The sequence below is a fragment of the Carassius gibelio genome, chromosome B22 (assembly GCF_023724105.1).
Source record: "Carassius gibelio isolate Cgi1373 ecotype wild population from Czech Republic chromosome B22, carGib1.2-hapl.c, whole genome shotgun sequence".
Classification (NCBI taxonomy): Eukaryota; Metazoa; Chordata; class Actinopteri; order Cypriniformes; family Cyprinidae; genus Carassius; species Carassius gibelio.
The window spans coordinates 23,075,419-23,097,776 of NC_068417.1; the positions used below are offsets into that span (position 1 = coordinate 23,075,419).

General features: G+C 35.7%; 1 protein-coding gene across 4 annotated transcripts in view; it reads left to right on the top strand.

Annotated features, from left to right (window-relative positions):
- The first annotated feature begins 2,861 nt into the window (after nt 1–2,861).
- Nucleotides 2,862–22,358, top strand: part of LOC127988119 (SH3 domain-binding protein 4-A) — a 33,038-nt gene continuing 13,541 nt past the window's right edge. Inside the window, exons 1-4 of one of the 4 annotated variants that reach the window (XM_052590669.1) lie at nt 2,910–2,979; nt 14,911–14,983; nt 17,126–17,318; nt 17,418–19,780. In XM_052590669.1, the coding sequence (XP_052446629.1) occupies nt 17,198–17,318; nt 17,418–19,780 (2,484 nt within the window). In that variant the 5' untranslated portion in view covers nt 2,910–2,979; nt 14,911–14,983; nt 17,126–17,197. Of the gene's footprint in view, nt 2,980–14,910; nt 14,984–17,122; nt 17,319–17,417; nt 19,781–22,358 lie in introns of all 4 variants that reach the window. The other 3 variants (XM_052590666.1, XM_052590667.1, XM_052590668.1) reach the window with 3 other exon arrangements.

Genomic DNA, 22,358 nt, shown 5'->3' on the forward strand with positions numbered 1-22,358 from the left:
GAAAGCCTTGCACTTTCAAGTGCTACTTTTTGCCTACCATTTATTTAATTTTGAACTTAAGATGCGTTCACGCCATATCGTAATTACCGTAATTACCAACTTGTAAAAAGTGTTCACGTCCTCTTAGAACTCGTAATTACAACTTGTTAACTGGTAGTTTTCTGAGAGTTATGACTTTTACCGCCTGTCCACCTCAGATATATTCATTCACACTATCCTTAGGCATTGGTAGTGCAATAGTTCAGAGTCTAAAGGCCTGTTCACACCAAGAACGATAACTATAAAGATAATGATAAAGATATAGTTCTAAAAATCGTTCTCAATATTAAAGAAAAGCAGAGTCCACACTACTATAACGATAAAGGCATAGAGAAACGGTATCATTGGAATCATTTTCAGAACAGTTTTTTTTCCAGCTGAACGATACAAACATTGACAGCCAAATTAGAATCCATCGCGCTATAACAACCTCGAGAATTTAAAGAAGCAGACGCACGTGCGCTTAGAATAAGCAGACGATATTGTTCGCTGGTGTGGACGCTAATATTGTTATCTTTATAGTTATTTTTATAGTTATCGTTTATGGTGTGAAAGGGGCTTAAGGTTGTGAACAGCTCCAAGTAGAACATCACGTGTTGTCATTTCGATAGATAGTAATTATGATATGGCATGAATGTAGCATTACATAGCTACTGTTTATTACCTACTATGCAGATTAGGATGCAGGCAGGATGTGAGATTACTTACTCTTCATAGTCACATGACAACAAAATGGCTACCTTCACATCGATTATACCCAATAAACTCTATGGCTGCATCTGAAATATCATATTCTTTGAGTAGTTACTTCTTTTGAATAAGTAATTGATTCTTCGCAAAACCCCACTCTCCTTATGTGGTTTTATTAACAAAGTTCGGGAGGAGCACGATCAGATAATCATCCAATTTGGCACAGGTGCATCTCGTTTAGCTTATCATCTTAACTAGCACACAAGCGTATATATATATATATATATATATCAAGTCTTCCTACCTCCTGTCCCACGACAGTTCTTCGGCATCCCTCCTCCACCCCAACTCCTCACTTCTAATCTATTTATGCCAAATTAGGGATAGGGGAGTTATTTGGGTTTGGGCTATGCTCCAGGCACGGACCCCTCCCCCAGGACAGCATGCCAAAATATGCCTACTATTCGCCTTCAGATTAGATGTAAGGGTGAACTCGTAAAAGTTACTGTTGCTGTGTCCGACAAGCCATGCCACTTTCACGCGACACATAATTTTCTCGCAGTGAGAAATACATTGTGGAGAAAACTGATGAGATGCTGACAGACAAGACAGAGCAGGTTACTTTTTTTTTTTTTTTTTTTACATTTGCATTTATGCATTTAACAGATGCTTTTATCTAAAGTGACTTACAATGCATTCAGGCTAAGTTTTTTTGTATGTTTTGTTTTTTGTTTTTATCAGTATGTATGTTCCCTGGGAATTGAACCCACGACCTGTTGCGCTGCTAACGCAATGCTCTACCACTGAAAATTTCTTTTTAAAGAAATTCAAACAATAAATACTGTTTTGTGGCTCTTTAAAGTGTCGTGTCAGATCACTGTATTGCCTCAGTTCAAGTAGCATGAAAATTTTACATCTTACCATATTAATTAAAAGCACAAAATAACCATGATTGATTTTTTTTTCGTGGAACCGTGGAAAGACATCAATATAAGTTTGAGTCCACCAAAATGTTTATCTATTCTTCTCTCTGATTTGTTTGTCGGTAAGATGGTGAATTTAGCGTTATGATTGGTCAGATTGCCTGTCAATCAAGCTCTTTGTGAACAGTCAATTACTTAGCAAGCATTAAAAATGTACGTTCTGTAATGTGTGTAGAATAAATGTAATGATGAACTACTACTATTTGACGTTGTCATGACGTGACCTACCAGTATCATTTGTGTCGCTTCAGTGCTTTGCAAATACTCTCGTGTAGCCTCATGGGATAGTAAATTGTCCATCAGATGTGTACTTAAGAGTTTTTCAGTTATCTGAGTACATTTTGCATAATTTTTAGGAATGTTGTAAATTCTGACATATTACTCTGTTCACATACTGTTTTGGCCTACTACATAGGAGAAGTATGTCATTTTTGATATGGTCTATACCACCTGAATAGAGCTATCTGTTAGCATTTAAATTGTTTTATTGGCACTTGCTTGCTGGCACATGAGAAGTGCGCAATGCTAACAGGCAAACATTTGACCACTTACGGCACTTACTTTAATTTGGAAAAAAAAAAGAGAAATATTTATAATGATTACCTGCTTCGCCTTTCTCTTTGATTCACCTGATTCTTTGTTTGAAAACTTTGAAAATATTTTCAAAGATTTCAGCCTTTATTTAGTCAATTCTTGTTTTAAATCCTTATATTTCTTACTTTTTGAAATTTAAACAAATCATTGAACAGATTAGATTTCTTAATTCCATTTCTTACTTTTAAATCAATTAAAAATAATAATAATAATAATTCCAAAACCACTAAAATGAGGCATTAATGTTTTCTATTTAATATGACATTATATTAAAAATGATGTAAGCTATAATGTTTTCAGTATGCCCTTAAAAAAAAAAAAAAAGTAATAGTCGAAGTATGAAAGTGATGGAAAGCTTGAAGTAGGGGACAGAATGAATATCATCAGCATCATCACTCAGTGAAATTAATAATTGATCAGGAAAACTAGACGCCAGGGGAAAAGTGATTTTCCTTGAGGGCCCTCGGTGACAGATGGCGAACCACAGATTCCAGCCTCCGCCCAGCCGTCTCCGAATCTCCGCCCCTCTCCGTGACATCACCGGCACCCCGGCCCCGCCCAGATGCGATGCGAGACGCGTTTGCCCAACAGCCACAAAGGAGCACAAAGTGAAGTGACCAACTCAACACTACAACTGCGCGCTGCTTTGGATAAACATAACAGGAATGCAGAGGTGAGTTCATGCCATCGTTGCGCTTTTGTTCCTGTTAAGCCTCTTGGCTGCTTTTGAATTGATTCGGATTATATTTTGAAACCTCCGAAATGTTTGTGTTACTGTCTCAGCGCTCAGTGTTTTGTTGAACGCGTTTCTTGGAACATTTCAGATTTCACGTTTCTTTTACAAACCTGAAGTTGAACATAGGCTATAACATGTGTATTCAAGTTTTATATGCATAAACTTTAATGGGCAGAATATTAAAGAGACGTGAATTATATATAGCCTACATAAACAATAGTACAAATGTTTCTTTTAGAACTAAAAACCTTGAATGAATGAATGAACTCATTATACATAATCTAAATTGGATGCTCCCAGAATTTCCTTTATAAACACTACGTAAAATATGTTTGTGTGTTTTTTTTTTTTTGGAAAATGTACATTGATTTCTTCAAGCATGTGTATTTCAAGTGGCCAATAATCATTATAAATATACATGTTTGTGACAAAATACCATAATAACTGCAGTTGCTATTACTGAAAAATGTGCAAATTGCACTGTAAACAATATTTCTCAAAGATGTGATTAGGAACAACGATTGAAGTAGTATTTATTTATTTATTTTTTTCATTTATTTATACAAGAAAATACTATTTCAGTATTCATATTTAAAAACGGGAGGCTACATTGAATTCAGTGTGTTACTTGCTGTTGCTTTGTAATCATTTGATAAAAATGTGCTAGCTTTTTCTTAGTGCAAGCTATTTCTACTCATTTTTTAAGTGGCAAATTTAGTTCTAAAAGCTAATTTTAGTTACTGTTCTATTGAAACTATTGTTACCATGGTACAGTTCCATTAGGAACAACTTGTTCTCCATTGACAGTTGGTTATTTGTTGCTGTGGTTATCAGTGTTTGATAGTCACGACCACCCCGGTGGACATTTCTAATGGTGAGGACATCCTATACACCCTCGGCTCCCATTCCCAGCCGTCTATCCCCTCTCCTTTTCCTCCCTCCCCTTCCCACATTCCTTTCAGACTTTGAATGGAACAGGACTGACCTGTGGCATAGCTCAGCCTCTTTTTTTCTACAAGACCTCAGCTCCCCCTCCTATATTAACAATTTATTTTCAAGTTACGTGATTTATTAAATATTCATGGCTCACAGAACAAATAGCTGCTGCTACTTTAGACTGGTATGGTTGTATTTGCGCACGTTGGTGTGCATCTTTTTTTCATAAGCTTGTTTGTAGTGAAACTATATTTGTTGGGTCAGGAAACATCTCAAAATCTTGAAAAGGTAAGTCACGACAGTTCCAGATCCAATACATGTGAACTATGTTGACGGTCTGCTGTCGATAATCAAAGAATAAATTGTCTTGTTTGATTTGGACTTGCTATTCGGTTTGTGAAAACAAACAAAAGATACTTTTTTATGGTAACATTATTACAGTAGAGTTAATGCTTTGCTACAATACGTCAAGAATAGCCTTGAGACTTCAACAGTCATACGTGTTAACATGAGACTAGTCTGCATTGTAATAAGTTACTAACCTTGTATGTGCTAATTTATAACCGAGTAAGTCCTCAAGTAAAACCGATAGCTTTTGCATGATACACAGGATAACGGAATGGAAAGTGATGTAATTATTCACAAAACATTGTTCATTGTTTATACCACATAAATAATGTTGGTATCTCATAACAAGAGGTTTATCCAGTTATGTTTAGAACGTAATGTAAATATGGATGCTTCAAACGTAATGTGTGCTTTTACGAGTCGAAGTGATTTTCTCTTGTAATTGACCAATGAATACTAATTGGTTTTAAGGTGGCTGGATATATTTACATTGTTCAGAGTCACGTGATCCCGATTGGACATATTACTTAGAGAGTGTTTGCGTGAGAAGAGTTCTTGATTTCAAAAATGAGTTGTGCTGTTTATAACTTGACACATCATTAACAAAAAAAAAATAATAAAAAACAAGACATGTCAAGCAACATCAAAAATGATCCGTCTAAAATGTGTAAAGCTGTAGTGTCCATTCTTTAAAAGTGATACTTGTAAATAAGCATTCTTGGCTCAATTTGTTAGTGCAGCCTTATAATTGAACTGAAAAATGTAAAGAAAATGTTTAAAACACATTTTTTTAAATGCTATATTTTATTATTAAACAAAAACGCAACTCCAAAATCCAAAAGTTGTACGTCTGAAATGTATATGGCTACAGTTAACATAGATGTATTATAAAATAACTAAAATAAATGACATTTCATTGATTCTGTTTTGTGTTGTTCAGAAAAAAAAGGACAAAAAAAACAAAAACGCAAGACGCATTGTCCAAAATTGTCCAACTGAATGTGTACAACTACAGTGTACAGTGTTCTAAAAGCAATACATTTAACATCAACCTTTAATAAACCTTTTAAACTTAAAATTAAACTTAAAATATCAAATGGGAAGTAAAAAGTATATCAAAACTTTTAAAACCACAAAAAAACAAAAACAAAAAACAATAATGAATGCAAGACACTTTGTCTAAAATCAGTAGTCTGAAGTGTTTGCGGCAGTAGCAATGCATTGTATGATAACCATTAGCACAGCACGCTAATACCAAAACAAACAATATATAACGTAACTAAAATAAATGATTCTGTCTCGTGTTTTTTCAGAAAGAGAAAAAACAATGCGCTTTGTCCAAAATCGTCCATCTGAAATGGACGAAGAAAAAGCGATAAATTAATTGACAATCTTAAATGCATACTAATTTAAGAATTGCCGCTGAAAATGTTAAAAGTAATGAAAAAAAGCATATACACAAACTGTAAAACTACAATAAAATAATTAAAAAGACAAAATGTCTCAAATGCTGTCTTGTGACACATTGTCCAAAATTGTCCAAATCGTAAAACTACCGAAGTGAATAGAACAAACTACAGCATACTGTCCATACAGCTGAACTTGTATCAAAGCCCAAACACGTTCTTCACAGAAGTGTCCATCTGCAAAAAATCACTCTCTCTATTATTTGTGTCTTGTCCTCTGTACATAAAGCCATGTTAGTCCAGCTTAGAGCAGCAGTGTTGAAATCCCCCTCCAGTCAGATGGCAGCCGTAAAAAATGTAAAAGCCAGGGCATAAAATGGCAGATCGTTTTACGAGGATTTAATGTTTCAGAGTTGGCCATCAGGAGAGATTACATTGTAAGTAAATTGTGGCTTTTACAGCGTTTATCCTGAGGCAAGCAGGCCTGATCTAGTTCAGCTCGCATCCAACTGGCCTTTCCACTCCTGTAGCTCTTCCAAACATGAATGACTGTTATAGACGGGTTGCGTTATGATGCTATATTTAAAGAAAGCCGCTAGTTTCAGTTTAGCTAAGGGTAAGTATTACTCTGGAGAACCTAGAATTATATACTCTCTTTTGCTTTTTCTGTGCGTCGGGATGAGGGAGTGTATTGTTGATGGTATCAGTGGGTGTCTTTAGCTGGGATCAGGACCAAGACCTGGGCGGTTCGTTTTCAGGACTCAAACATGAGACGCTCAACAGTCTGGGGCTCGAATTTAAGCCTGTTGTCTAACGCTCTGTTTCCTGATGATTCATCGGCCGTAGGTATATATATATATATATATATATATATATATATAATATGTGTGTGTTTGTTACATGTAAAATAAGAGCATCTTCACCTCAATCCCTGATTCAGCTGACTGACATGTGCTTGCCACATGTAGTTTGTCTGCGTTCTTTAATGTTTCTGCTTCTCGTATTTGGCCCAGAGGAAGCTCAGGGTTATGAGTGAGATTCCTGTGCTGTTTATGATCTATCAGCTGAGGAATGATATTAGATTCCAGTCTGTGGCAGCCGATTTCCAGCTGGAGGCCTTGAGATCCACCGTAACAGCAGCAGGAGGAGGAGACGGGACGGGACGGAAGCGAGCAGCAAAGCATTTCCTCTTTCTATTTCTCTTTTCCTCTCTCACTGTTTCTCCAGAGCACTTCGTGTCATAGTTTGGCCACTTCCTGTGGCTGTAAACAGAGCCGTCGTCCAAATGAATGCATGACCCTACCAAATATTATTATTATTATTATAGATATTTTTTTGTATGCAACATATGATTTCTTGTAGTTTTGTGTTCAGTCAGGTGAAATTATCTGGAAATTATTAACTATAAAAATAGTTAAATTATTTTATTTGGTAAATAGTTATAAATAAAGTAATTTAGTATTGTTTTATTAAAAATTTATAAAAAATAGACAAATATAATTATAATTTATATAATTAATATGATTAATTATTTTACATGTTATTAATACCCACCCACATTATTATCTAATAAATAAAATAACATTACATTAAATATGAAAGTATATTATTGTTAAAAATAATTGTGTGATATTTGTACTATTAAATATTAATGTAAAATATATAAATAAATGGCATAATCTAAATATTTATAACTTAAATGTTTATATTTATTTATTGTAATTATGTAATATGTTAATACTCAATTTAGTTTAATTATATTAAGTATTTTTTTATTATAAAAAAAATGTCTGTATAGGTTTTGAGAGATTTGTCCTTAAACCTGATTTAGAAGACATCAAATGTATTAGTTCTTTCACACTTTTAAAAGTGGAAAGAATGTAATGTTATTTTTGTGCTTTGCTAATAGTTCTAGTCGATGAAAGCTTTTGCTGTTGAATCAATGTCTGACCAGAACAAGTTTGTCTTTAAGCCTCATTTAATGAAGTGTTTCATAGACAAAGTCACAGCAAACCAACCCTGAAAGTCAGAGATGAAGGAATTCCTCCGAGTGCTCAACTTAGTCGATTTCGGAATGATTTTCATTTAATCGAAAAATCCTGTCATTGTCCTTTGCGCTTCAATCTGTTTTCTAGCCAGAAGGGATATATTGGCATCTGAGAACGACTTTGACTGAATGCAGAGGCATTGAACAGTACATGCATTTGAGATGCATGCTGTCTGATATCCGAGGTGAGGAATCTGATTGGCGGTTGCTGTTCTGGAATTTAGCCAATCAGGTGTTTGGTTCTATGACTGAGAGATTGAAGTGTCAACTTGACTTTCATTAATGCTAGACTGAATTTCTTTTTGAATTTCTCACCAGGGACGTCATGATACACCCTCCAGAGTTTAAGTGCCCACATTTTGTGCTTGATTGTTCTGGATTTCTAAACGGCTGATATCTAGAAGTGCTGATGGCCTGCTCATTACCTTTCTCACTCCTTGTTCCTGTTGCTGCATGATTTTGATGAATCTTTTTATCATTTTATCCCTATTTGTGTGTCATTGTGGCTATTAGTTAAGATTACTCTCACAGTCACAAATAATCTGCTACTGCATAATTAATGTATAAATAATAATTTCGACAAAAGTTACTTATTTGTACTAAATTATTATTATTTTGTTTTAGTAAAAAATTATATTATACATTTTGTAAAACATTGTTATTATAAATTATAATAATTGTATATATTAAATTTATATTATTCTATATTAATATAAAATAAATGAATACATATAAAATATAAATATTTTAATTTATTGCAAATAATTTACTGACAAAACTAAAATATAATATATACTACTGTAATATTATATTATATTTTCTAAAATATAATGTCAATATAAAAATTACTAAAATATTAATATAGAATATAAAAATATTGTAAGCTTATAATAATTGCATATACTTAATAATTTGTAGTATTAATATTAACACAGCATATTAATACTTAATATTCAATCAATCATAAATTAAGTATTGTTACATTATATAATTTAAGTTCAAATAATATATTAATATAGAATATTAAAACATTGTAAATAATTAATTAATATAGTTATATTATGTAAATGGAATAATTTAGTATCCATTTTATTATTCAAATATAATATCAATATACAATGATAAATATGAAAATATTCTACATAATTTGAATTGATACTAAATTATTTTTATTTCATATATATATATATATATATATATATATATATATATATATATATATATTGCATTGAAATACTTAAGTGCTAATTTTATTATTAAAGTATTAGTATATTTCATAAACATGTTTCTATAAAATATTAAATACTATACTACAAAAGTAAAAATAACATTCATTTCATTATTACTACATTATTTGCAATTATTTAATAAAATGTTATAAATCATTTAGTATTATTTTCCATTAATATAAAATGTTTCAATAATATATTAATTCTATATTAAAAATAACTCTTAGATTGTTCTTAACCTAATAATATTTCATAGAATACCAAAAGACACTCTAAAACTATACCTTAAAAAATACAAAGTACTTTGTATCTTTTTTTTTTTTATCACAGCGTTAGACACCTGATATTTTCCTATAACAAACAGAGGTTGCATCATGAAATGGTGAGAAATATCTGCATGGTTGAGTGATGCGAGACGGCACCACCCCAGTAACCAAACAGACACGCGCCAGAAAATACACACCGACATCCTGCACTTCAGGTTTTATTTAATTTCAGGCCACATTTGGTGTGTAATGTAAAATATGATTCCATTGCTCCATGAACATATTAAATGATGAATGTGTTGGGATGCTGGCTTTTTGTGAGCACTGGTCTCCAGAGAAGTGTGTGTGTGTGTGTACTGTAATAATTAGGTTTGACTCCATGGTTTTGCTCTGGTTAGTCTCTGAAGGCTTTCTCCTCCCACCAAGGACTTCACTCTCTCTCCCAAACACATGCACACACTAGTGAAAACTCAGAAAATAAATGATTATGTACTCGCTGAAGCGCTGAAATTGCATACTGTAGGGGGTCTCATGTCCAATTATCAGAATAAATATAGCCAGAAACTGCACGTATACTCTACGAAGTGCGTAAACGTAAACATTGCCAGTGTTTGGTTTTGTTGAGTGTATATATACTGTGTGTTCTGGATGGATTGTGATGGTTGACTAAAGTGTAAAAAGTTATTTTTCTAAATTGTAAATAAACCAAAGATTATTCAAATTGTTTTATAAGCAAACATATTTAAGTTTTTCTACTTTAATTCAGTGTTACTTGCAGTTTCTTCGTAACTAATTGCGATATTTACTAGCAATTTCTGAGTAAAAATTGTTTCTAAATTGTTTCTTCTCTTGAGCAACATTCAGCTAGATGTTTTTGTTGTTGTTGTTGACTAGATTGAGGTAGAGCTGAATTAGTATATAATAGCTTTAGCTAATTTTCTTCACAATATTGTGCTCAACTGTTTCTCTGCCCTGATAATAGTTGACCTGAAAGATAAACTGACTGTAGAAAAAAAAAAAAAAAAAAAAAATCAGAACCATATATTAATTATTTTATATGTTAAATAAGTGCGTTAAGTAACGGTTTTATTTATGTTTTTATATAATTCTAAAGAAATGAAAATGTTATTATATTATACTTCTTACTAAATGGTTAAAGTAATTATTTTTGAACTATAGTAAACATACATAATGAAGTTGCAATTAATTTAACTCTTTATTTAATTTATTTTAATAATTCGTGATTTGCGGAGAAAAAAACTGGTTTGCTTTGCAACGGTTGCACAATTTTGCGAACATTTTGTAATTTATAAATCAGTAAGGATTTACTACTTTTACTCAATAAAACAACTCTAAAATTAAATATTAATATTTATGGTTGTCTTATTCACTTTATTTTCCAACATTTAACCATCAAACTTTTTTGGAAGACTGCAGTGAGACCTTAAAATTTCTCTTTTTCTTGATAACCACTTCTCATTGCAATTATAGTAAGGATTTATCACATGCTGCGTGTTGAACACCTCATTATAATAATAGTTACATTTAGATTTCACGCAGCCCTACCTGTTATAAATTACAGTCTGAAGCATGAAACTGAGCTTGTGTAGCTAGAAAAGTTTGCATATATTTTAGACCTATCATTGAAAGAAAAATTGGAACAAATGACTGTTGGCATATTTACTGACACTGAAACAATAATCATAAGCAGATCCAGATTTTAGTAGCCGAAAGCATGACTTCTGCAGAGTTGCAGTCCAGGTCTTATGACTGTTCTTTCTCCCTGAGGAATGGAACACATCTAAAAAAAGCACAATCGTCATCAGTTTCCACAAGTACAATAGTGTTGCATTGTGTTTCATAATTAATGGGGACTCAGCACAAATTCAGTCCTTGTAATCCCCCTAAACGCCCCTGAAAGTCCCGCGTCAGTCGGCGTGACTCCTGAGGTAAATCTTCACTGGCTTACGTTGAACGTGCTGGGCTTTATATGTCTTTCAGAGCGTTTGGTTTGGTTTGTGAAGATGGTCAGGGGGCGAGCAAGACTTCATTGTTATGTAGAGCGTCGTTTCTTGAAAGAAAGGCCCGACCTGACGCAAAACAACACCGTTCATTTACAGAGGACTTAGTTTAAGCCTCGGCTAATCCAGACCTCCCAACAGAAATGAATTCTGGCATCATTTTCTCCAGCCTTTGGAGAGGCACATTTGGGAACACAACTCACTGGCCATGAATTGTTTCTTTTTGCGTATTCATGTATGCAAATGAAATTCTGAGTGTAATTGAAACAACAATATGATGTATTCTCCTTTGACTTGCTGTGCACCAGAAATAAAATTAGTGCACATGCTTCGGCACAATGAGAAATCTGTAAGGTATTTGTACGCATGGCACGGGGTTGAATTTGGCTTCCAACCTTTCCTAATTGCATATATAACTGTATTTATTTAGCATAACTGCATATGTATATAATTTCAGAACATATTTGTTCTGTTTTCTTTGTATGTTTGGATTAATTGGGTTGTTACTGACATTCGGTGATAATGTCATGTCAACAACACCTTGAGAAATATATTTACTGAGAAAAATTACCCACTGAATATTATGATATATATATATAATAAATGTGTGTGTGTGTCTGTATATATATATATATATATAATTAATGCATTTATCAGACGATTTTATTCAAAGTGACTTAGGCTCACATTTTGGTGTCGTCATGTGTTCCCTGGGAATCGAACCCACAACCATGCGCTGCTAACGCAATTCGCTGTTGTTTAATATATCAAAATGATACATTTTACATATAAATACTACATATATTATGTAGAGCATATTTTATATAGCACATTTTTATTTTAAAGGTGTGTGTGTGTATACATATCTACAAAAAAATCGTCAGCCTTACTAATTGTATTAATTGATTTATTGGTTGATGTTTGTTTGTTCATTTACTCGACTTATCCTTGGTCAAAAAGATTTCCCCTCTCTTTCTCTCTTTCTCAGGAATATGTTTGATAAAGAGGCTTGTAATGTCAGACTCATTTGCAGTAGCTGAGCCTTGTCAGGTCGAATGACCTATTCGCGCAGAGACGATAAATGAAGTCGGTCATTTAATGGACTCCTGAAATTAACCTCTTATGGGCTCTTGGAAATATTATCCTCCACCCACACCCTCTTGCACTTTACCTGAGTAAACCTTTTGTTTTAGAGTCAGTGGTGAAGTATGGACTGCAGGGCAGTGGAGAAAGAAATTGCTTTGTCCTCTGCAGAAGGGTCATTTTTATACGATGTGGTCATATTTACCATGTGATGAGCTGTTGGCGGAAATCCCACTCGGCTTCTTCACCCAATTAGCTTGTCAAAGTAATATAAAACTCTTTCATATCATCATTGGAACTAATAATAACATTTTATAACTGAAAGGGCCTTAATGTGGCATGTTATCTCAGTTATTGCCTCAATGCCAGGTTTTGGAAATGTAATTATAATAATTCATTTGAAATGACAGGTGTTTTTACGCAGGGCGGAAGGATCGGTTTTATATGGATGTGGTAATGCCGCTCTGTTTGAATTAATTAATTCAGCCAAACACTGAGCTTTATCTGTATGAAGCTGTCTGAAGGACGATGATTAAGGAGGAGTGCTTGAATTTAAACTCGCGAGGTTTCCGCAGAGCTAACAATGTATCTAAGAGCATCTAAAGTCCCTGGCCTCCAGCTTGAAGTGCTTTCCACTCATCTTCTTTGAGTTACGTGCCGCATCCGAGATAAGAGTTCTCATGTCTTATGGGACACCCGAGAGTCGTGGATTACCAGTGTTTCATGTTGTCGACGGATGGTCTGAAACGTCGCTCTGGCTGAATATTACAGGGATGTTGCTATATGGGAATAGCAGGGTTTAGTTTCCCGTTCCAGGTCCATTAACTGTTCTTGTACTACTTTTGGGAAAGTATTGAGTGTGTGTGTTTTTTGTTTTTTAAAGTGCATTATGTCATTCCATCTATGTTGGGTGGTTTTAGAACTGCTAAGGGAACCAAAAACATCTAATTATGTTTGTTTCTGATTTTAATTATATTAATAGTTCTTGCAGTGCAAAACAACACTCTACTTTCTTAAAAGTGCAAACATTGTACCATTTTGGTGGGGGGAAAGTGTGGTTTAAAAGTTAATGGAAATTAAATGATTATTATAAAAAAAAAAATGTAATGTTAAAACTGCATTTTTGTCACCGAAAAGTTGTATGTAATTGCTTAAGTTTGTGTGTTAAGGTTCTGTTTCTGATTTAAGTTTTGTTAACAGTTCTTGCGGTGCAAATCAACACTGAGTACTTTCTTAAAAGTACTACATTGCGCCATTTGGCGGGGAAAAAATGTGTGTTAATAGAAGCGAAAACGTTTGTCTTTATAATTGTATTTAATGTAAAACAAAGCGTTTTTCTCACCGGAAATTAGCATAATTGCTAATGTTTCTATCAAAACAAAAACATTTTTCTGTTACCATGTCAAGTTCACACTGGCAGCATTTCAGTGTAATTTTGTTGGCAAAAAAAAGTTGTAAATGTGGTTTAAATCACTATCAAAACTAAAAAGTTTCTATTGTTCTATGTGACGAATTTGCAAGACTAACATTAGTGAAATAATTTTTTTTAAAAACACGACATTCCAGATTTAGTGGATTCCTTAGTTAAATGACTGGTTATGTCCTACAAAATTTTTCCAAACAACTATAAGTGTGACTGCACATTTCAACTGCTAATAATAATGCATTGCATTCTCAGCATTGCCACAAGGGGCACTTTACCACCAATTTTAATAAACCACTCATCTACGACTGTTTTTTTTTTGGCTTCAGCAATTTGAATATAATTTTGCTAAGATAAACTGGGCATATTTATACCTAGCTACTCGAACAATATTACGTCTTGTTTAGGGGTGCTCCGATCACGATCGGCCAATCGTTAATGCGCATCTCGTCAGTAAAGCCGGTTCTCTAATCAGCGGTTAATTCCATCAGGTGCGTGATTTCACATAGAGCAGCTGTTACTACACAGAGCCGTTGTTAACTGAGAAGATGCGCCAAAAAACGCTGAAAATGAAGTGGATTTGCGCATCTTCTCTTTTAACAATGGCTCTGTGTAGTAACAGCGGCTCAATGTGAAATCACGCACCTGATGGAATAACCACTGATTAGAGAACCGGCTTTACTGACGAGATGCGCATAACGATCGGCCGATCGTGATCGGAGCACCCCTAGTCTTGTTAATTAGGGCTGTTACCACCAATAGAAATTGCAAAAGCATTCGTTCAACGTGTCTAATGATATCACACACTTACGATTTGAAACTGAGGTTGACAGATCAATGACTAAATAGCTTTATCACTAGAGTCTGTGAAAATAGACATTAAAGAAAAGAGGATGGGGGATACAGAGGGATTATGGGAAGGAGACACTAGTCTTCAGTCTTTGAAGTGCCCCAGGTGCTGTTATCAGAAACTATGATTACATCCTTGTCAGACCTCTAGGTTTCTAATCCATCAATTGCTCTTCCTCTGCCTCCTAATACCACAATTGACACATCCAACCGGGCCAGTGATGATATTGTCGAGTTTAAAATGAGACCTTATTTTTTAGGTGCTCCTGGTGTTAGAAGAACCATAGACCTTGAAGCACTTCCACAGAGATAGAGCTGATAGAGCCGAGGGAGGTCAGTGCTGTAATTTTACAATTTCATTTTTTTTTCCAGGAATGCACTTTCTCCAACTTCTGATGGCCTGAATTATGAATAAAATAAAAGCATGAGGGAAGATTTTTCTTAAGGATTGGACTAAAGGGAACAGAGCCAAGTGGTATTGGCGACCAAATTCAGCATCTATTAAATGTAGATAAAAGAAATGGACATTTAAAAGGAAATAAATCTTTCCATGAGTCTTTTGTGTGAAAGGCTTTTAAAACATACATGCCAAAGATGCTTACCTCCTTTTGAAGGGTTCATCATCAAGCCTTTAAGTAGCAGACATGAAAGGTCCTTCCAAGGCCTTCATCTTTCAACTTCCACAGAGTGGTATTAAAATTTTCCACAGCAAAACTTTGCATTCATCCAAGTACAGCTTTTCTATACAGAGACACTCTCATGTCATTTCAAACTTCATTTATGGCATCCTTTGTTAAAGTAAGTTACTCAGCTACTCTGAGTTACTTGGCCCTTTGGTCTTGTTTGAGATTCGATTCATGCTGCTTTGATTATTTAGTCCGACTAATTATAGCTTGTTTTACATCTCTGTGTTGTTTTGCATGTCTGTCACGTCAAGCGCAGATTAATAGTGCTCATCGTCTCAGACAGAAGTTGAGGCAATCATGCATGGGAATTGAGTCTGTTTTCTCCCCCCGCCAAAGCCAAGCTGTTGCTCACCTTAAGAGAACATAAATCATAGCAGAAAAATAGCACCTCTAATCCACAACAAGGTGAAAAAATTGATCATTTTATAAACCGCTACAGGAGTTTGCGTTTTTTTTTATTTTTATGGAACCATGCTGACACTAAAAGTAATATATTCATTTTTGGATGGTATTTATTCATATTCATCACCTAGCGGGTGTTTTAGTTTGTTTAATTGATGGAACCCCTGCTGCAACATATGCATGTGATTTTTATTTCAAGGTGTCCTTTGATATGCTTTGATATCTTTCTTTTAGGACCCGGCAAATCAAACACTAAATGATAAAAGACCGTTTCATCCAGATATCAGGTCTATAAATTACAAGCACATATTCCGTTGTTGTTTCTAGCAGAGAGAGATACATTAGATTAATATATATATATATATATATATATATATATATATATATATATATAATTTTTTTTATTTTTTTTTTATTTATTTTTTTATGACAATTTTATTACCTTGTTTGTGATCGTGTGACTTGCAGTCTTAAGTAAATGTGCACACTGTGTAATAACATTGATCCATAGAGACTTATGCTGTTTAAAGCTGTAAGTAAATTATAGTATATTTTACTGAAAGAATATTCAAGATGAAATCAAATATGGGAAAGAGGAATTAGTGACAGTAGCAAAAAAAAAAAAATCGACCTGTTGTCTCAAAAATGCAGAAAGGCATTACATTTTGATAAAAGACTTTGATGGTGTTTTAATGTTTGGAGCAAAATACACAAGAAGACCAGGAATGTGCATTTAGTAAAAATGGGTACATTTTCATTTCATGCTAGCTTTGTTTTGTTGGCAGTGAGATGTCTCTAATAAGTTTTTCTTTTTAGAGATTAAGTAAAGTAAAAGTTAAAGTGAAGGTCATAGATGGAACACATGGTCATTTGAGAAGATGAAAACACTTTGATATGGCTGAAGATGCCTTATTGATTGTAGTAACCTCTGATGGATTTTGCCTAATTGCCATGTATTTCTTTAGTTAAACTTAGTTGCGACTAGAGTGAATGTTATGAAATGAACAAAGAGCATTATTCATACTTGACTCTCAGAATTTACTAGTATCTGACATCTGGAAATAGATGTTCTTGACTCTTAAGCCAACAGTTTCTGACTTAACTTCTAAATACATAACAATGTGTAAACCTCTTCCAAGACAGATTAAAAGTAATCAACTTTTAAAGATCTCTTAATCTCATGCACTACATATAACTTACATCTTGTTCCAGTTTGTCCCTTTAGCTATATCACACTAATCTCTAGCTACAATCTCTCTGAAGAGTTTTGCCTTAATGATCCAATAATCTGATTTCAGCATGTCTCATTATTCTCAGTGAGTCAAGCGTTTGTCCTGTCACACAAAGCTAATCAAGAATGTCCCTGTCCTTTTTGTTTTCCCAGCAGGAAAAAATGGAAAACTGCCAGTGTTTGATTGTCAGGTTTGGAGCAACGGTGAAATAGCGTAAACAATGCAAGATGGCCGCCCACAGGATCAGAGTAACCACCAACAACAATGTGCTCCCTAGATGTAAATCAGAGGGCACTCTTATTGACCTTGATGAGGGAGTGACTGAGGCGAGTCTTACAGATGTCAAAGGTCAGTTTATTGTACTGCAAATAAACTGAGAGAGCATTTGATTTGGTTGTGCCATTTGCATTAAAAATTTGTAATTCTTATTAATGTTTCTCTCTAAAGTGCCTTCTCCCAGTGCCTTGCGTTTGGCTCCCTCAACATCATTTGGAACTGCACGGGAAGTGGTTGCCATAAAGGATTACTGTCCATCCAGTTTTACCACTCTAAAGTTCTCCAAAGGGGATCATCTCTATGTGCTGGACGCATCTGGTGGGGAATGGTGGTACGCCCACAACAACCGAGAAATGGGATACATCCCTTCGACGTATGTCCAGCCGATCAACTACAGGAACTCATCTTTAAGTGACAGTGGGATGATTGACAATCTTGGGGACTGCTCGGAGGAGGGAGCAAAAGAGCTGGACCTGCTGGGGGAGTGGACTGGAATGTCGCTGAAGCCCTCCCTGCCTTATGACAACAACAACCCCTTTTCCATGCTCTCCTCAACCAATCCATTCCTAAATGGGTCCATGAATGATGTTCTTGATCAGAACAGCAGTGAGAAGGTGAACCAGTGCAACAGCATGGATTTGCTTTTGTTTGACTTGCCTTCGGCCCCCTTCTCCACCACCAGCAACACAAAAGGGTACAGCAATAGTGTCTTTGATGGAACATCCACCAGTGCTGATTTTGAAGCCTTGCAGATGATTCGCAAGGGCAATCCCTTTTTTCGAAGCAAGAGATCTTACAGTTTATCAGAGTTATCTATCTTACAATCACAGTCAAATCCTTCATTGCTTTCATCAGGGTTTTTTACAGGGCTCAAAGCTCCCTCCCCGGAGCAGTTTCAGAATAGAGAGGACTTCAGGACAGCATGGCTAAACCACCGAAAGTTGGCACGGTCTTGCCATGACCTCGAGTCCCTTGGGCAGAACCCAGGCTGGGGTCAAACACAACCAGTAGAGACCAACATTGTTTGCAAATTGGACAGCTGTGGAGGGGCAGTCCAGCTACCAGATACGAACATCAGTATTCATGTTCCCGAAGGCCATGTTGCAGTGGGAGAAACTCAACAAATCTCTATGAAGGCTCTACTAGATCCTCCCTTGGAGCTAAACAATGACAGATGCTCCACTGTCAGTCCAGTGGTTGAGATCAAACTCAGCAACATGGAGATTAAGTCATTCATTACCTTGGAAATGAAGGTTTCCGTTGCAACTAGGACAGAAAGTCAAATGGCGGAGGTTTTGTGTGTAAGAAGTGATTGTAAAGAGGGTCCTTACTCTCCTGTTCCACAAGCTTACATTTATGGTGATACAATTCAGGTTCAACTGGACAACTTGGAGCCCTGCATGTATGTAGCAGTTATTGTCCAGACCCAACAAATTTCCTTCAATTCAACTGTTTGGGACCATATGATGAAGAAACTAACACTGGGTCTTTATGGGCCCAAACACATTCATCCATCTTTTAAGACTGTGGTGGCAATTTTTGGCCATGACTGTGCCCCCAAGACTCTTCTTGTTAGTGAAGTTGGGAAACAAGCAAAGTCTGCCCCTCCTGTTGCCCTACAACTGTGGGGGAAGCATCAATTTATCCTTGGCAGACCACAGGACTTGCAAATAGGCATGTACTCCAACATGTCAAATTATGAGGTCAAGGCAAATGATCAGGCTAGGGTTGTTCGTGGGTTTCAGATCAAATTAGGCAAGGTGAGTCGGCTCATCTACATGATTACATCTCGGAATGCAGATGAGATTTCTGACTTCACGTTACGTGTCCAGGTAAAAGATGATCAGGATTGCATCCTTGCACAATTTTGTGTTCAGACACCACAGCCACCACCTAAAACCGGGATACGAAACAACGGCCAGAGACGATTTCTAAAGAAAAAGGAAGTTGATAAAATAATTTTGTCTCCTCTGGCCATCACCACCAAATACCCACAGTTTCAAGAGCGCTGCATTACCAACTTGAAATTTGGTAAACTGATCAAAACAGTTATCAGGCAGACCAAGAATCAGTACTTGCTGGAATATAAAAAAGGTGATATTATTGCCCTACTCAGTGAGGAGAAGATCAAACTCAAAGGACAACTATGGACCAAAGAGTGGTACATTGGATACTATCAGGGAAAGATCGGGCTTGTACATGTAAAAAATGTGCTTGTCTTGGGAAAGGTCAAGCCTATTTACTTTTGTGGGCCAGATCTTACAAGCACAATGCTGATGGAACAAATTCTGAAGCCCTGCAAGTTTCTCACTTACATTTACGCCTCTGTGAGGACAATACTTATGGAAAATCTGGGAAACTGGCGAGCATTTGCTGATGCCCTGGGCTATGTGAATCTTCCTTTGACATATTTTTGCAGAGCAGAGCTGGATAGTGAGACAGAGAGGGTTGCTTCAGTGCTGGAGAAACTAAAGGAAGATTGCCTCAACATGGAGACCAAGGAGAAAAAATCTTTTCAGAAGGAACTTATGATGGTAAGCTTATGCATTTGTGTGATGGTTTGTCTGAACTGCATAGTTTAAAAACTATTGTGATTGTGTTTGCTTTTTGAATGCAGTAGATGCCCCTGTCCTAAATGGATAACTATTAGAAATTTGTCCACAAGCTATTTGATATAAACCCGTTTTTATGCAGTCCTACTTATCTACATTTCCTCTTATTAATGCTTGGGGCTAATTCTGATGAGAGTGCACTTAGCTGCTCTCTGTTGCCTTTCTTATCTGTACAGCTATGGAAACCTGCAAGTACAGCAGCTAAAACTATGCTTGGCACACTCAAATTCTGACTGAAAGAAGAAAGATTGCTCTTGTATTAGTTTTTTTTTTTTTTTTTTTTTTTATCACTGGGAACAGTATGTCCAGGGCTGGTAATGTACAAGCTGCCTCTGTTTAATCTAGACAATGTCCAGCATCATAAACTCTTTGGAGTCCTTAAGGATTAGCTGATCTAAAAATGAAAATATTTTACCCCCCCTCCCCCTTTAGCTCATGTTGTTCCAAACCTTTATGGCTTTCTTAAATCTGAACTTAAATTTTGCTCATTGTATGGCTTTAGAAGACTGAATATGGAAATATTTTATGATATGAAAGGCCTCAGCCCCTCCACTTTTATATTAAGTAATTTTATTTATTATATTGAAAGAAAAGAAGTTGATTGGAATGACATGAATGGATTATTTCTGGGTGAACTACTCCTTTGACTCAACCAAACTATTGTTGACAGAAACACAATACTGGGAAAGAGCTCTGAACAGAAGAAAGCACAGCAGAGAATTTTGAGAGTGTAGCTATTTCTACCTTACATGCTCTATCTACCTGCATTGACCGATATCCCATTTATAAGTAAACAGGTTAGCACCCCACTTCTGTCTGCTCAGGACTTGCAGATCCGAGGAGACGGTCCATGTAGAAAGATATGTCTTATCATTTGTTGAGACTGGATAGCGAGAGAGAGGAAAGGTGTAGTAATTCCATTCTTATCTTTAGCAAAAACGTTAGCTTTAGCATCTTATCTGGGATAAACAATACAAATGACATTTTTGCCACATTAAGTCCAAATGGGTATTCTGACTATGCCCTGACCTCGGAGTTAAAGTGATATATCCCTGACTGTAATCGTTGTTTTATCTTTCGTTTCACAACAGGCAGTGTTCAATTTAAATTATTCAAGACTTGAGTGGGTGGTAAGCTTCTGTTACAGGGTGTAACACCTTAGCAATCGTTCCCATCTCTTTCACAATGTTTCTGTATATTTCTTCTTGCTGAGAGGGAGCTTCATCATTGTTTCCCCGCCGTGCTTCAAGTGCTGACACATTCATCAAGTAGAGATGAGGCTATTATTCCCAAGGCCTGACGTCATAGGATAGCCACTTGTCTTTTGTGGGAGTGAATCGATTTTGAAATTGCAGCCTGTAGTCCATGATGGACACCCGGCCTTTCCTTGCCGTTGCTCTTGCTATTATTTAGCGATTTGTCTTTTTGAGTTTTGTAATTATGCCCAATGCTACTGAGCCTGGTGACATTTTGAGTTGTGCAGACAATGAGATGGTTTGCTCAGCGTTAACTGACAGGCCAGCTATTAAGCTTAGCATGGCAATTTATAGACCTTTCAAGCTAATACCCGTCTGTATTGTGATTGAACAATTCTGCCTTAGTATCCTCATTTACAGTAAGCATTCCACACACACAAATGTGCTTAGCCTAAATCCATAAATATATGGCTTTTCCTATTAAGCCAAGTTTTATCAAGTCATAACTGGCAGCTTGCCACCTTTACTCAGCAAGTGGAGCATTTTCAAAGCTAGGTGGTTGGCTAGGCACTCTGGAAGCTTCCAAAGAATGAAAGAGCTTGGCAGCTGCCTCAGCCATATCTAAACACTTCTAAAATAAACCAAACAGCATGTGGGGCACTCCAAGGCCATCAGGCTAGTAAAGAAAACAAGCTAAACTGAGCCATGTAATGTGCTTGGTTTAAATATTTGCAGTGGGCAGAACTGGGGTTATCGGCAGCTAACAGTTAGCCACTTTTTTGGGGTTTGTTGCGACTTCCTTTGTGTAAATGTCACTGTAGTCGCATAGCCAATGCATTTCTTTTTGTAAGATAGCTTATATTTGTTTGTACAAAAATGATTGAGGGGCTCTGTAATCTCTAGATATTTGTAAAATCGAATAGGTGTATTTTATCTCAACTTGCTGACAGAAAGCTGACAGTTTTGTCTCACTGTCTGGTTTAAACTGTCCGTCTCTGCCCCTAAGGGTTAAATAATGCATTTATAAAAGATTTCCAACAGATTTTGCCTAAGGACTGTCTGAGCCCTGACATTTTTCTCAAATAGCCTTGGTGTGGTGGGACACATTTTACATGCTTCTTTAGAAATCAATGTGAAACATGACCTTCACCTCTCCATGCCTTCTGGTAGCATAACTAAAATTAGATTATTTTTCTGTGACTCTTCGATCCTAACCGCAACACTGTAGATACATTTTACAGTAATTATTATAAGTGGAAGTAGTATATTGACGCTTTATGTGGCTGTTACTGTATTCAGTGGGA